Raw genomic sequence first — 16597 nt, 5'->3', positions numbered from 1 at the left:
AAGGTCACGGTCAAGGTCACATGGTCAAAAATGTTTATACCACCGGAAAGGTCTTGTCACGAGGAATAAACATGCCAAATATAAAAGCCCTACTTCTTACGGTGCAATAGTTATGGGCAAGGTTAAAGTTGACAACAGACAAACAGACAACACTAAAACAATATATGCCCCGAATCTTTCGACCCGGGGTCATAAAAAACAACGAATTATTAGAGTACAAAAACACAATTGACGATTATTGCTCGTTTTAGAGTATGTTTTATCTATGGACTAACGGTATGTTTTTACTAAACACCATTGAAACCACGTAGAAATTCAATTGCGGTGATGACATTGTTGCCGCAAATAGCCAACTTACGTCAAGCGGTTCGATATTTATGGATTTCACGTGTTGTAAAATACAATTACATGTACTTTTCGGCATTCACCTTGACTCTACACATCGGGAGACAGTCTAGTCAACCAAACAAACTAAATATTCTACTATCTGTTTTGAATGGCTGGAAAGTTGATATTTTGTCGCTTTGTAGAACTGCCTGTGACAAGCATATTATTTTACTAACAATATTTTTTATCTCTAAATATATCTATATATTACATATATGCTACATGATGATATGATTACAAATGCACCCCGGACTGTTGACCTCTCTGTTTGTTTTACTGTGTTTTACGTATCTGACATTTATTTTCACACCAGGTGGCGTGTGTGTTCTTTATATACAGTAGGCTACATGCCTACAATCTCCGTGCTCTTGACATGTCGTGCTTCCTGAGATGTAATTACGCTGACAAGGACAGGTGCTGATTACCACGAAAACATTTCAAATTGATATCTGGACGACTGCACATGATACATGGCTGTATGTAGATACCCACATACGGGTGGTTCGTCCTCAGCTCTGTCGTGCTGTAGTGCAATAATATACAGTAGATCTTGTTCACCCGGGTAGAATGTTTGATCGACAAATGATTTCGAGGTTAATTACCGTCAGTAATGATAACGTTGTCTAAATCAATTACATTTACTATAAGCAGTAGTGAAGTAGATTATACATTTCTATTTATAACGGCAGTGTTTAGTTAACAATTTCATCCCGGTGTTCACTAGATCTGTCGAGGTCCAGTCATTTACCAGTTCTTTAGGTATTTAGGCGTCTAACCTGTAGTTACCGGTGTCATAAATCAGGCCCGTCCGGCAATTAGTAGCATTAAAAAGGTCTGTCTGAAAACCATACGGGGATATTCACGTGTACAACATACCGGTATAATGCCTACCCATGTACGGGGCTAATAAATTCTCCAGAAATATAGGGGATGTTTAACTCACATTTAAAACTTTCATAAAGTGGTCTTACAATAACCTGATGATAGGATGGCAACTAAGTGTTTCTCTGGAACTCACAATCTGATTTAGAGAGAAACTATCGTAACGCCCCAGAAGGGTCATCGAAGTACCCCTATTAGGGGCTGTCCTCCTCTTCTAACCACCTAACACAGGTCAATCAGGACAGCGTTTGGTCCAGCGCGTGCACCCTTTGTAGAGGGCAGCACAGAGGTGATATATCACAGAGTTTACAGTGTATCAACCGATTTAAATCATTAGGTACTATCCGTGTTGTATATTGTTATATTTCAAGCTAATCGCTATTTTATTGGTGCATAATAAACGGCTATGTTAGAAAAATCTCTGAATTTCTAAATAGGAAACATGTTCTGGCATCAAAACTATCTTATTGCTTAAAGCATTGAAGTTTGTTTCCACTTACAATCTTTTTTTCTGGCAAAAGAACTAAGCGTGTCTGGTTACACATAATAAGCTAATTTACACGTTTTGTTATGGCACGAGAAAACAGTTCCGAGATCAATACTCGGAGTAAACTACAGGCGCAGCAGGTTTTTTTAAAGTATAGACCAGGGTTACACAGTTTTAAAACGTTTCGTTAAGTTTTGTTTTATCACGTATTAAACAGATTCTTTTTTTTCTGTATCAAAGATGTTTGCAAAGAAACAAAAATATTTTAAGAAAAATTATTAATTGTTGGATTAAGTTCTTTTCATGTTTTATAAGACTATTTGAAGAGCTACAATGTCTGTTTTCTCGCTGTAATATACAATAAATAAGACACCAACATCTTGTGTAATAGCTCTAACACAAGGATAGCTTATCTTTGTTAAGTCTTTGAATTAATTATTTTTTTCATTTGCGTTTTTTTTTCTCTTTTTTTGTTTGTTTTGTTTTTGTGTTGTGTTTTTTTGTGAGGGTATGTCTTATTATATATCAGGTGAAAAGAAGGATATTATAGAGAATAAAAGGAAAATTACATTAGAACTGAAAAAGTTCAATATTCATATTCATGGAAAAATCAGATGAAACATCAGTGAATCTAGAACATGGAATGGTGACGCGGTTTATTGTTTTGTAAACAAAGTGAGATACTAATATTGTCTGTGTAAGGTGAGATTGTATACTTAATCTACACCGTCAGTGTTTGATACATACACTACATACTGGTGTATATATCAATCAATAAGCCAAAATCGATGTTAAAGTCACGATCGATTACTATATAAAGATTTATAATTTATAATATTCATCAAAGTGTTATAAAGAATGCCAAAATCAAACAATAGAAATATGTCTGTGATTCCACGTTACCTATCAATCACTTTAGTCAATACTACTGCAATATCTAAAACAATATTTATTTGAACTTTTAATCAGATTTGCTATATACGTCATCATTATGACGTTCACGTTCAGGTTATTCATATGGACTTATAATTATCGATATATTTTCCCCAAAAAAGTTTCGTCATCAAATATATTTCATTCCTTTGACACATTTTATGACAAATAAGATATACAGCTGTATAGGGTAAAATGTGTTAATTTGAAAATCTTTTATATTTTTGGGGTGTGATACAGGCAATCATGTCGATCATATCTTTGTTCTGTATATATCTTTAATTGAATATAGTGACGCTGGCTATCAGATCTAAACGAGATAAAGACTGTCAGGTTTACTATGTCAAGTTATATATATAGGATATATGTGTCATTAACACACTCTAAAACAATACGTACGGTATAGTTATAATGTATCCAACAAATATACAGTACCAGCTTTGTCAATAAATAACCTGTTTTACGTTAAAAAGAAATTTTCCATTAAAAAAATCTTAATTGACCCCATCAATACTTATCATTCTTACTCCATAATTGTTATTTATAGAAATGCGAGAAAAATATTTATCTTCTAAAGATGTTTACGGTTAAGGAAGCGATTTTTTGAAATACAACCTTTTAGGGGCGTTTCTTAATTTGCGTTTTTCTGTTTGTCAATTAGGGCAAGTCATGTATTTAACTTTGGCGTAAACAAATCGCGTTTTGTTTACATTTTTGTTTTTCGATATTTAGGACAACTGTAAGTCATTTTCTGATTCGGATACAAAACATGTATCAAAATTTGTTTTGAAGATTTTAATTTATGACCGTAATTAAGATTTGAGACGAATGGGAAACTGTTTTACAACTGGTTCAATTGATTGTACATTTTTGTATATAGGTAGTTTTTTTTCTTTGTGTTGAATGTAAATAGAATGTAGACTATAGTACAATCATTTCTGAACTCAACCGTCTACATGGTCGACAGAATGTGGTGGTGTAACCTGACTCCGGATCAAAAGCGTCCCATTAACTCGACACTGTGACAGCCTGTCGCTTGTCCAATCATTGCTCTACCCGTTTTACTGACAGAATGTTATTGGCAGGGTCTACAAACCTCGTGTCGTCTGCTTATGTACTGCCAAATAAATTAAGCAGCTAATTAAAAGCTGTCTCTATTTCGTGTAGATGTAATTCTGTGACGGAAATCTTAATTCTGAAACACGTATTCTAACTATCAACCTGCAGATAGAGTTGAGTCAGACTACGAGAAAAAGTGTCAAATGTCCAATGTTGCTTCAACCCTCGTGTCTACCATAGAACTGATAAATAGCTACACTGTAATGATACTGTAGTTGAGATTAAAATCCCCGAAATCGCTCCTTGTTCTGTGTAGAGCCACACGTTCCAGTGGCCATTTTATTAGATATATATTGCATTTATCGATGGTCAGTTTTGCTGTTTCTTGTTCATATCGGTGGAAGTCCTATCCCCGGGTGCTAACTCCACATCTCCCACACTATCAGTATACTGGGATAGATATAATGTTTTATTGTTAGTTAAAATAGAACATTATATCACTGTAATCAAGTTTACTGTAACGATATGCCAACAGAAGAAAACAGTTGCATGCTGTTGTCTGTTTTTTGCATTTTCTGGTCCGTGTTTTTGTCCTTATTGTTGTATAAAGTAGAGAAAATAAAATCTATAAATGGAACACTGTCCACAGTGATTGGTCAAACCCTGAAAACATGTCCAAATTTAGATTTCAACCATGAATATGTATTGAATTTCCTCTCAAAAGCAGATTGACATTCCAACCAGAATCACCACTCTCCATGCCGGAAGTGACGTGATTTGATCAGTGTTTAAGTTACCAAACACCTTAAGGTTGAACAATATAATATTTACCAGGCTTAACTGTTTATACTACATGTATAATCAATTTATCAATATTTATTTCATAACTCGTCATACAACAGGCTGTGTGTGTTAGTTTATAGCCTGTGTTCTTCCTAATGTGATTTCGGGTAAAATTTGAGCAACATTGGGTCTGAAAACTACATAAAAATCTATCGACCGTGTACCTGTATCAAGATTACAGGGTGTTAACACACTAAAATACCATCGATAAATGGCAGTGATGAAGATCTTAAGGGGAAAAGGTTCAATGAAATTAACAAGATAAGTAAAAAATCATCAGATATAGAGAATTGTGTCTCTTACCATCAATTCTGCATGATTGAGTTTTCAGACGCACTTTAAATATAACTGAAGCCCGCCTATCGTTATACATAAGTTTGTATAGATTTTCTTGTGGTAAATACTGTTCCAGAATATTAACTTCAGATTTCGATACAGATAAAAATATGAAGGGTGAGATATTTCAATATTTATATCTCTCCTTTCTCACCGATCTGACGACCGATAAACATGTCTGCACACCACTAGAAATTCTCACATTCCTGCCTGCTGTTGTATGCCTCAAAACACTTTTCTAAAAAATAAATTGATGGGTGAAACGACAAGAAAATGATAAATCAATCATACCCTGTTCGCCCAAGGCGTTGATTGAGATAATAGAGAGGTTGACAGCAACTTAATTCTAACACCTGTGTACGCATTGGTTAGCTGCTGCAAACTATTGGAAACAGGTGTGGGAAAGCACTATGAGAAAGATATGCTGACGGGGAATGTGGAATAGTGATGGGGAATGTGGAATATTGACAGAGATTGTGGAATAGTGACGGGGAATGTGGAATAGCGACGGTAATATGGAATAGTGACAGGGAATGACGGGGAATGTGGAATAGTGACGGGGAATGTGGAATAGCGACGGTAATCTGGAATAGTAACAGGGAATGACGGGGAATGTGGAATAGTGACGGGGAATGTGGAATAGCGACGGTAATCTGGAATATTGACAGGGAATGACGGGGAATGTAGAATAGTGACGGAATCTAGAATATTGACGGGGAATGTGGAATAGTGACGGGAATGTGGAATAGTGACGGGGAATGTGGAATAGTGACGGGGATATGGAATAATGACGGGGAATGTGGAATAGTGACGGGGAATGTGGAATAGTGACGGGGATATGGGATAGTGACGGGGAATGTGGAATAGTGATGGGGAATGTGGAATAGTGACGGGAATGTGGAATAGTGACGGGGAATGTGGAATAGTGACGGGGATGTGGAATAGTGACGGGGAATGTGGAATAGTGACGGGGATATGTAATAGTGACGGGGAATGTGGAATAGTGACGGGGAAGGTGGAATAGTGACGGGGAATGTGGAATAGTGACGGGGATACGGAATAGTGATGGGGAATGTGGAATAGTGATGGGGAATGTGGAATAGTGACGGGTCTGTTGAATAGTGACGAGAATGTGGAATATTAAAGGGTCTGTTGAATAGTGACGGGAATGTGGAACAGCGACGGGTCTGTTGAATAGTGACGGGAATTTGGAATAGTAATGGGGACTGTTGAATAGTGACGGGGATGTGGTATAGTAACGGGACTGTGGAATAGTGGCGGGAAAGTGGAATAGTGACGGAGACTGGAATAGTGATAGTGATAATGGGATATATTGATGGGTACTTAGGAATAGTGACCGCAACTACGGGATATGGCCCTATTCACAGCAAACAACCTTTCTTATGTGTTACGTGATCGGGGGTGTAACATGTAGGATGTTCGCCCTAGGGTTTTCATAGAATATACATTTCGTCACATATAAATCAAACACAGAAATAGCAAGGATGTATCATTTCGTAAACGAAGTTATCTAATTATTGTGTTTGGGTTTTTTTCATTAAACATCCTGTATGTGATGTTCAATCATAATTGGATATAAAAATGCACACATCAAAATCAAAGAGATTCATTTGTCTACCTTAACCAAATCCATTAGTTATATCTAATTATCTAAACACATCAGTAAACGAACTAGATATATATTTTGACTACAAATACGATACAATATGCCTGATACGAAGAAGAAAAACCAGTTTTGTAATGATGTGTACGGATGAAGACACCGACATCAGATTACTAGGAATGCTGCCCAGCTCTGTAGCGAATTATAATTTTTATAACACCGACTTTCTGGAAAATTATACCAGTCAAAAAATAGATTAACTATAGAACTGTTAAGTAAAATGTCATTTTCTTCAAAGAATGGAAATTTTGTGTAATTTGCGAAATACATTTTCTTACACTTCCCCCTTTCTGCGTATTTTTGTTTTTGTTTGTTTTTGTATTTATTCTATTTTTTAAAAAAAAAATCAACATAAATTAAACCCAATACACGTGAATGCCTCGTACATTAATTCATTTACCCATCATCATCATCATCATCATCATCATCATCATCATCATCATCATCATCATCATCATTATCATCACCACCACCACCATCATCATCATCATGCGTAATTCTATCTACTGTTTCGCATGCACACGAACTGCTGACGTCATGGTGTTGTTAAATTGTTTATCATGCGTATTAATACAAAGATTTACCAGTGACCAGTCACCTATGGTGTTTAATATGTTATATATAGTGTTTAAAACGCCTGGAATTCCTTTTTATTATCCTTTACAGATAGGGCACGTCATGTCGGGACATCGGTATGGTATGTAGGACCAGAGAGTAGCAATTTGTGTTGGTGACTTAATCACAAATATCTCTCTATACCTTTAGTTTATTACTAATTTAAGTGGCCATATAAATTGGTCACAATAAAAAAAGCATGACTTTTCACTCCGTGCCTTACACCGTCAACCCCATGCAGAGTTCATGTAGATTTCCATTGACCACAGCAGTGAAGTCCAGTCCATGATAACTCGGAGTTATTTTATCAGATTGATATGACAGTACAGCCACAGGGTATTTGTACGGTGTCACGCAGGCAAACGTGTACAAGAAGCAAAGCCTCAAACACGTCACACCGTCTGTTGACGGGTCTGATACCAACAAATTATCACTTTAATCAAACAGATACATATATCTAAAAATAAGATTTATCGAACAAAAAAACAAAAACAAAAACAAAAAAAACTAGTGAACAAAGAAAAAATAAAAAAAGATAAAAAAAAAAAAATAGTTGATTTGTTAGGTAAATCCGTTGTCACTGTCAAAGTAACCCCTCCGGAGAATCACCTTACACAGATCAGTACATGTGACGTTTTACAATTTTATCTTAATTAATTCTTTTCTGTTTAAGATAATCATTGTTTTTTTTCTCGGATTAAAAACCTTTCATAATCCTTTAAAATTATCGACAGTACGGTAATTGATAACAACTTCCAATTGTCTCCCTATGTCAGGATCACCGTCTTTATATTACCCTATACTACTCTGAGACACATGGTGTCTCCCATTAAGACATCTTCTGTATATATATATATATATATATTATGCTGATTTTGTAATCCAGTTACAGGATTTTTTGAGCAAACGATGGATAGAAGTCTAGATATCTTTTAATACTTTTAAGGTTATTTGGAGCTTATGACTAAAACGTCATGTATTTTGGACTAAATCTTCATGTTTTACAAGATGTTTGGGGCTAATGTCAGGTATTTTGGACTAAATCTTCATGTTTTACAAGATGTTTGGGGCTAATGTCAGGTATTTTGGTCTAAATCTTCATGTTTTACAAGATGTTTGGGGCTAATGTCAGGTATTTTGGACTAAATCTTCATGTTTTACAAGATGTTTGGGGCTAATGTCAGGTATTTTGGTCTAAATCTTCATGTTTTACAAGATGTTTGGGGCTAATGTCAGGTATTTTGGACTAAATCTTCATGTTTTACAAGATGTTTGGGGCTAATGTCAGGTATTTTGGTCTAAATCTTCATGTTTTACAAGATGTTTGGGGCTAATGTCAGGTATTTTGGACTAAATCTTCATGTTTTACAAGATGTTTGGGGCTAATGTCAGGTATTTTGGTCTAAATCTTCATGTTTTACAAGATGTTTGGGGCTAATGTCAGGTATTTTGGTCTAAATCTTCATGTTTTACAAGATGTTTGGGGTTAATGTCAGGTATTTAAGACTATAATCTTTTATTTTACAGGTTGTAGGGAAACGTCTTTCATATATGCCATAACAAGTGCCGCAGTGACTCACTCTATTGCGCGTGCATGTTCGGAGGGTCGTGTGCGCACGTGTACGTGTGATTACCAGCTAAAAGAGCCACGTGGTACAAAAAACTGGGAGTGGGGAGGATGCAGTGACAACGCTAACTTTGGACACAAGTTCTCAAGGAAGTTTGTAGACGTTTTAGAAAAAGGTCGCGACTTCCGGTATATGATGAATCTCCATAACAACGAGGCTGGGAGAGTGGTGAGTAAAGAACGACTGGTACATCTGTCTTCTGTAGTTACGACAAAATCCACATTTGTCCGCCAAATCAGTTCTGGAGACAGTGATACTGAAATACTGTCCTCCTTTTCTTTCATCTATAAAAACCTATCGTGAGTAAAACTCTCACATCGCCGACGTCATTTATTTGAGAGTTTTAAGAAATAACAAAATGAGTGCTGCAGAGGACATACATGCAAGGATAAACACTATAATAAAATGAAACTCAAGTCTGACTTAACGAACTCATAATTTCTGGAAAACATAATTTTTTCTTAAGACTCCGGACGGCTCATACTCGTAAAGATGTATGAAGGTCTGGTTCAAACATTTCTGAAATTCAACTCTACTAATTACATTTTGAAATGCCAGATGTTTAAGAAGTATTTTTAAGGCATGAAAAATTTATATGTCTCTGTGCGTCTTTTTTGTTACAAAAGTAAAACAAGTTTAGATTGGAAAATAATCATTTTCGTTAATTCATTTATTTTTTAAATGGCATTTAGTTTATTTGTTTGTTTGTTTGTTTATATTGGTTTTGGAGCAATCTTTTAACATTTGTTTTCTTTCATTAAAATGTAATATATTGATAATGAATTGATTGGAATATACAGCGTAAAAGTGTTAAATTTTCAGTTGATTCTATTTCATACCAATCGTAAATGGTATATATAAAGAATAAAAAATGTTTGAAAATTTTCTAGAGATGATTTTTAAAGGGTCAAGAAGAAAAATTACTGAATATTTCTTTGGTTCTCAAAGTCAAATAAAGTGATCTCTTCAGTTAATATTCCTACATTTCAAACATGTGGTTTACGTTGATGAATCATGCTAGAATTTGTTAAAGTCTACCCAAGACTTGTAAAGTATTACCTAAGACAAGAACCATAAGAACGAAAACACGTTGCGTTTGTTGTCACTTTAAACGAATTACGACAATTCATTACGCAAATAATTCTTAATATGAAGTCATATGAGCGGTCCATTTTCGCGGTAAATGTGAAAGTCATGGTTTTACGTCGGACTATTCATTTCATATTGAATAATGTCCTACTTCCGGTAAAATCTTACATTTATACATTCTTAATCCTAGTATCAAACGACAACACACACTTAACACTCAGAATAAAGTCACTGTGACGACGATGCCAGTTATTCCCAGCGTAGGTTGGTGTCTCTCTGATACACAACCTCGGAGTTTCAATTACTGGTCACATGACTATGTAATTAGAAATTCATGCTATATTGTCTATGAAATTATTTTTCCCCAATATTTTTTAGACAAACAAAATCCAGTATATCAATAAGTTTATTAAATATACTTACTCATCGAGCCAAACTACATAGATTAAACCCTTTTTTATATTGCCTCTGTGTTACGATGTTTTCAATTTTTGTGTTTGAAAATAAAGTTAATTGAAGTGGGCACGTGTTGAAATAATCTATATCCTGCGAAATCCATTAGAAAAACAATGTAGGTTTAAAAACTATTTTGTTAGAACGCACGTTTAAGTCAGTGTGGACATTTCAACACGCATGCTAATGTTTAATGGGCAGATAAAACTCGTCAAAAATGTCACGGATACGATGTCAAATCTCACAATCTTGTCTTAATACTTATCGACAGAAACCCACCTGGAATTCTGTCACGGATAATTGAACTAAACTGGGCCTCGTAAAAAATGTTGGTCAAAATTACTAAGTGTATACTAATGTTATCTTGACAAAAAGAAAAAATCGATAATACATTTTTATTCTGTGATTAATGTTTTTCACAATTTTGATATAAGTAAAGTTATCAAATACATTTCCGAATACAAATTGACTTTAAACTCCATAAGAATATATTACTTTTACAATACAGTTTTTTCGAGATTCAGCCCGATAACCGATCTTTTTTAAAATGTATAAAATGCATATAAAACGTTATTTCAATTAAAAGTTATGCTTGAGAGCGGAAGTGTGATATACATATAGAGAAGGGATTGCCCTTAATGATTAACAAAGTCATATATTTTAGTGTGTTTGTAGATATGTAGATACTTGTCGAGATTTCGTCTAAACATGGTGATGGTCTTCTAACGTAAAATGGCCTTACTTGATGTAGAATTCCTCTCCACTCCCGTTAAGTGTTTTGTTGAAAAGTTGTTTTCTTTATTATTTGTTTACAATTTTCCTGTTTGAATAGGAATAAACTGCCACCTCATCCTTACGATAGATAAATGTATGCTAATGGTTCACGGATTGTAAACCGTGCAGAGATTTGCGGTTTTTTAAACAAATGAGTACTCTAGTGGTTTCCGTTGGCCTCTGATTTTTTTATCTTTTTATTTGAAATTTAATCTGCAATATTATAATTTTAAAAACTTTTCGAAGATAACGCTCAGAACGTCATGCAAAATTTTATTTTCATCTACAATAATCACAATGACCTAAATATATTCTATTTGTAAAGTATTTGCAAATTTTTAAAGTGTCCTCAATATTTCTTGCTAAAAGCACGTGTCTCGTTAACAATGATTCAGTTGTATACATAATGCGAACCCTTCCTGTTAATAGCATTCATCGCTTTTATCACAGTTCAATTATGTATATAACCCGAACCTTCCCTGTTATTATCACGTGTCCCGTTTATAAGAACCATTTGCATACATAACACTAACTTTTCCTGTTAATAGCACGTGTCTAAGAACATGGAGCAGGAGTGTAAGTGTCATGGTATGTCGGGCAGCTGTACGATACAAACATGCTGGATGAGGCTGCCTACCTTCCGGAAAGTCGGCTACCTTCTCAAGGACAGATTTGACGGCGCCTCAAAGGTTGTCTCCGGTAAGTATATATATCCCTCATAGGATTTAGGGAACAAATCAGTTATAAAGATTCTCGTACAATGACTTATACAATAACATAAAGGTCTTAATAAATTCATCATCATCATTATCATCACCATCATCATTTAAATGTCGTAGCCATCAGCGGGCGTGTTTGCATTATTGTCTGCCATGACAATCAGCACTTATTTCATATAATTCTGGTCGCTAGGCTGATGTCACTCGTCCGTAGTCTGATATCTCTGGTCGCTTGTTCGATGTCACTGGTCGCTAGTCTGATGTCACATGTCCTTAGTCTGGTATCTCTGGTCGCTTGTTCGATGTCACTGGTCGCTAGTCTGATGTCACATGTCCTTAGTCTGGTATCTCTGTTCGCTAGTCTTGATGTCACTGGTCGCTAGTCTGATGTCACTCGTCCTTAGTCTGGTATCTCTGGTCGCTTGTCCGATGTCGCTGGTCGCTAGTCTGATTTCACTCGTCCTTAGTCTGGTATCTCTGTTCGCTAGTCTGATGTCACTGGTCGCTAGTCTGATGTCACTCGTCCTTAGTCTGGTATCTCTGGTCGCTTGTACGATGTCACTGGTCGCTAGTCTGATGTCACTCGTCCTTAGTCTGGTCTCTCTGGTCGCTAGTCTGGTGTCACTGGTCGCTAGTCTGATGTCACATGTCCTTAGTCTGGTATGTCTGGTCGCTTGTTCGATGTCGCTGGTCGTTAGTCTGATGCCACATGTCCTTAGTCTGGTATCTCTGGTCGCTTGTACGATGTCATTGGTCGCTAGTCTGATGTCACTCGTCCTTAGTCTGGTATCTCTGGTCGCTTGTCCGATGTCGCTGGTCGCTAGTCTGATGTCACGCGTCCTTAGTCTGGTATCTCTGGTCGCTAGTCTTGTGTCTCTTGTTATAAATCTGGTGTCATTTATCGTTAGTCTGGTGTCTCTTGTCGCTATTTAGGTGTCAACAGTCATCAGTCTGGTGTTACTGGTCGCTACTTAGGTGTCACCTCTCCTTAGTCTGGTGTCTGTTGTCGCTCTGATCTTATCTCTGGTCGGTAGTCTGGTGTCTATGGTCGCTATTCATGCATCACTGGTCGTTAGTCTGGTGTTACTGGTCGCTTTTTACTTGTCACCAGTCGCTAGTCTACTGTCTATGGTCGCGATTCTGGTGAAATTTGTCGAATGTCTTATGTCAGTTGTCGTTTGGCTGATATCACTGATGGCTAGTTTTGTGTCTCTTGTCGCTTATGTTATGTCACTGGTCGCTAGCCTGGCGTCAAAGGTTGCGAGTGAGATGTCAGTGGTCGCTAGTCTGCTGTCTGTGGTTGCTGATCTGGAATTACTAGTCGCTAATCAGTTGTCACTGGTTGTAGTTTAATGTCACTGTTTGCTAGTCCGTTGTTTTCAGTCTGTAATCTTGTGTCTGTGCACATGGTCGCTAATCTGGTGTAGGGTAACTGGCGTTTCTAGTCACTAGTCTAATGATTTTGGTCGCTTTTCGGGTGTTTCTGGTTTCTTGTCTAATGATTTTGGTCGCTATTTCTGGTCACTAGCCTGGTTACATTTTAATTTGCACTGTTAGTGTGTCACGTGTTGTTCTGTCACTCATTCTACCCTCCCTATCCCATTGTAGGTAATGCTGGGAGTGCTGATAATACAGGTTAGTACCGTGTTCGAATTCAAACCAGTAAAATTAGTTCACAACAGTATGTTAAAGACACTCTCCACAACGTGTTGAATTATTTCACATCGAAACGCTAACAGTCATACCATAACCTGTAATCACCTTAATCGACATATTTATTTACTAACTCGAGATATTACTCCGCAGCCAATAGCTGCATAGATTATTCCATCTCACTCAGGTGTCAGTGTTTATATACTTACCATAACTGTCAGAGAGGCAGAAAATAAAACATATATCTTATACTCCCCTGTCCTCCTGTATATCGTCAGTCCTTGTCTGTCACCATATCATTGCTCACGTGTGTGCTTGTCTTTGCTTATTCACTAGTGTTGCACTACATCATGTGTTGTTCAACTATATATGTTAGTGCTATTTCACAGAATAGGACTTCACTGTGTCTCAGTATAACTACGTAAACTCGTACCCTACTTAAACAATGTTTAGACCAGGACTTTGCAGTTTCTTACTACCCTACCTACACAATGTTTAGACCAGGACTGTACTGTGGCTCAGTATAACTACGTAAACTGGTGCCCTACCTACACAATGTTTAGACCAGGACTTTACATGCGTCTCAGTACGACTACGTAAACTGGTACCTTACCTACACAATGTTTAGACCAAGACTTTACTGTGTCTTAGTACGACTACGTAAACTCGTACCCTACCTACACAATGTTTAGACCAGGACGTTAGTGTGTCTCAGTACCCTACCTACACAATGTTTAGACCAGGACGTTAGTGTGTCTCAGTACCCTACCTACACAATGTTTAGACCAGGACGTTACAAGTCTCAGTACGACTACCTAAATTCGTACCTTACCTACACAATGTTTAGACCAAGACTTTACTGTGTCTTAGTACGACTACGTAAACTCGTACCCTACCTGCACAATGTTTAGACCAGGACGTTAGTGTGTCTCAGTACCCTACCTACACAATGTTTAGACCAGGACGTTAGTGTGTCTCAGTACCCTACCTACACAATATTTAGACCAGGACGTTACAAGTCTCAGTACGACTACGTAAATTCGTACCTTACCCACAATGTTTAGACCAGGACTTTACTGTGTCTCAGTACGACTACGTAAACTGGTACCCTACCTACACAATGTTTAGACTTGGACGTTAGTGTGTCTCAGTACGACTACGTAAACTCGTACCCTATCCACAAAATGTGTAGACCAGGACTTTACTGTGTCTCAGTCCGACTACGTAAACTCGTACCCTACCTACACAATGATTGGAATATCCAGGACTTATGATAATACCTAAGCGACGTTTAAACTATAAATGACCAATATGCTGACAATACATAGTCAATGTTTAGACTATACATGGCCTTTGACTGGTTATGACTGGGACACATATATATTGTGTTCCTACCTGTTCTGGCATTGCATATGTGACAGTAGATTTGTGATAAAATACTTTTTCAATTTTTTTAACTCCATGAAAATTTCATTGCTGCTTAAAGATATATGAATGACTTTTTAGTCATGGTTTAATTTGCAATGTATGTGATATTGAAATTTCATGATTTTCATATCCGCAGCAAATAATGGCGGCGGCCGAAAAAAGAGGCGACGAAGATTTAAGTTCGTTCCGACGAATCCTAACCATAAAAAACCTGGAAGAAGGGACCTGGTTTATTTTGAACACTCGCCGACATTTTGTGACCGTGATGACAGTATAGGTTTCCCAGGGACGAAACACCGGAAGTGTAACGCGACCTCTATCGGTATCGATGGATGTGACTTGATGTGCTGTGGCAGGGGGTACGATTCCGAGAGTTACATTGTACGTGAAAGATGTAGCTGTATTTTTCATTGGTGTTGTCACGTGAAATGTGAAACCTGTACACGGACGAAAATCAGACACACGTGTTTGTAGGACACACAGAACACGTGTTTTTTATTGGGAGGAGAGTGAATGAATTGTTTCTCAGACACGAGAAGTTAGGGATGTCATTGAAGGCAACACATTAATAGTAAGTGGTGATTATCGCAAAACATGTTTTACATGAATGAAGCAAATATGAAACGGTTTTATAGCATTGTGTAAACATAAGTGGTACTGGAGAAGTATGGGCTGCTGGCCTGTTTGCGTAGTAAATACCAACATTTGCGACAGAACGGAAGTATTTTGGATGAAAACGCTCTGCCTGTTTATATCGATAGTTATCAAGGATGAGCTCGTTGTAGTGCGGTTCCACACTCACCCACCATGGAATTCGTGTTTGATGGGATATAACAGGCGAAACTGTGTTGGAATTCTTTAGTGCGTAACACAAAAGCACCAGATTCTGTTCCTGTGTCTGTACTCCGAACTCGAAACTCTGTAACCAACATTCAACGAACATAAAGGGAAATAACCCATGTCTACAACAGCGGTAATGTTTATATTTGTCGTGTGTAATAAATAAGAAAATGACACGGATTGACATTTATATGGATCGTTGATGATTCCTAGGTGCTTCCGTTTAGACCGGAATAACAGGTCACATACATTGTCCACGTGATGCACGTGAATGTTCACGTGATGCACGTGAATCATCACTTTTATGAATCAATTTTACTACACCTGGAGAATACTATATTTCTATATATACCCGATGACTTGTTGCCGATAGTATTGGACACGGAATATGTCTGTAAGCATAATTATAAATTATTTTTTCGATATAAATATTTTTCAATATGGTAAAATACTTCGTCAGCAAAACGAGTCCATCTTGGAATATTAGTGCTAAGTGCGCATGCGCACTATTGATGTAACATATTGTAGATGTAAGAAAAATGTACAGTGTGATTGTTTCCTGTCAAACTGTACATTGTAAATGTTCACCTCTGCCCGTTCATTGTACATGCAGACACGCGCAAGTATATTTATTCCCGCTTTTTGTTATCGATGTATATATATACTTCACTTTTATATAAATTTGTTATGTAAAAGTATAACTTTTTGTTGTTTTTATTGATATCTGATTGTGGATTAAGATGTTTTATTGATAAGAAACCAAATATGTCTTGAAACTTCGTTGGCA

The 16597-nt window shown here is 36.8% G+C and overlaps 1 protein-coding gene across 1 annotated transcript in view; it reads left to right on the top strand.

Annotated features, from left to right (window-relative positions):
* Positions 1-15444, top strand: part of LOC132554026 (protein Wnt-1-like) — a 61846-nt gene extending 46402 nt beyond the window's left edge. Inside the window, exons 3-6 of the mRNA XM_060218323.1 lie at positions 8754-9022; positions 11719-11869; positions 13498-13524; positions 15107-15444. Coding sequence (XP_060074306.1) covers positions 8754-9022; positions 11719-11869; positions 13498-13524; positions 15107-15444 — 785 coding nt within the window. The remainder of the gene's footprint in view (positions 1-8753; positions 9023-11718; positions 11870-13497; positions 13525-15106) is intronic.
* Positions 15445-16597: the final 1153 nt, after the last annotated feature.

This window comes from Ylistrum balloti, unplaced genomic scaffold (assembly GCF_031769215.1).
Source record: "Ylistrum balloti isolate Yb309-2 unplaced genomic scaffold, AGI_CSIRO_Ybal_v1 Utg370370, whole genome shotgun sequence".
Taxonomy (NCBI): Eukaryota; Metazoa; Mollusca; class Bivalvia; order Pectinida; family Pectinidae; genus Ylistrum; species Ylistrum balloti.
This window is presented reverse-complemented; position numbering and strand designations above follow the sequence as displayed.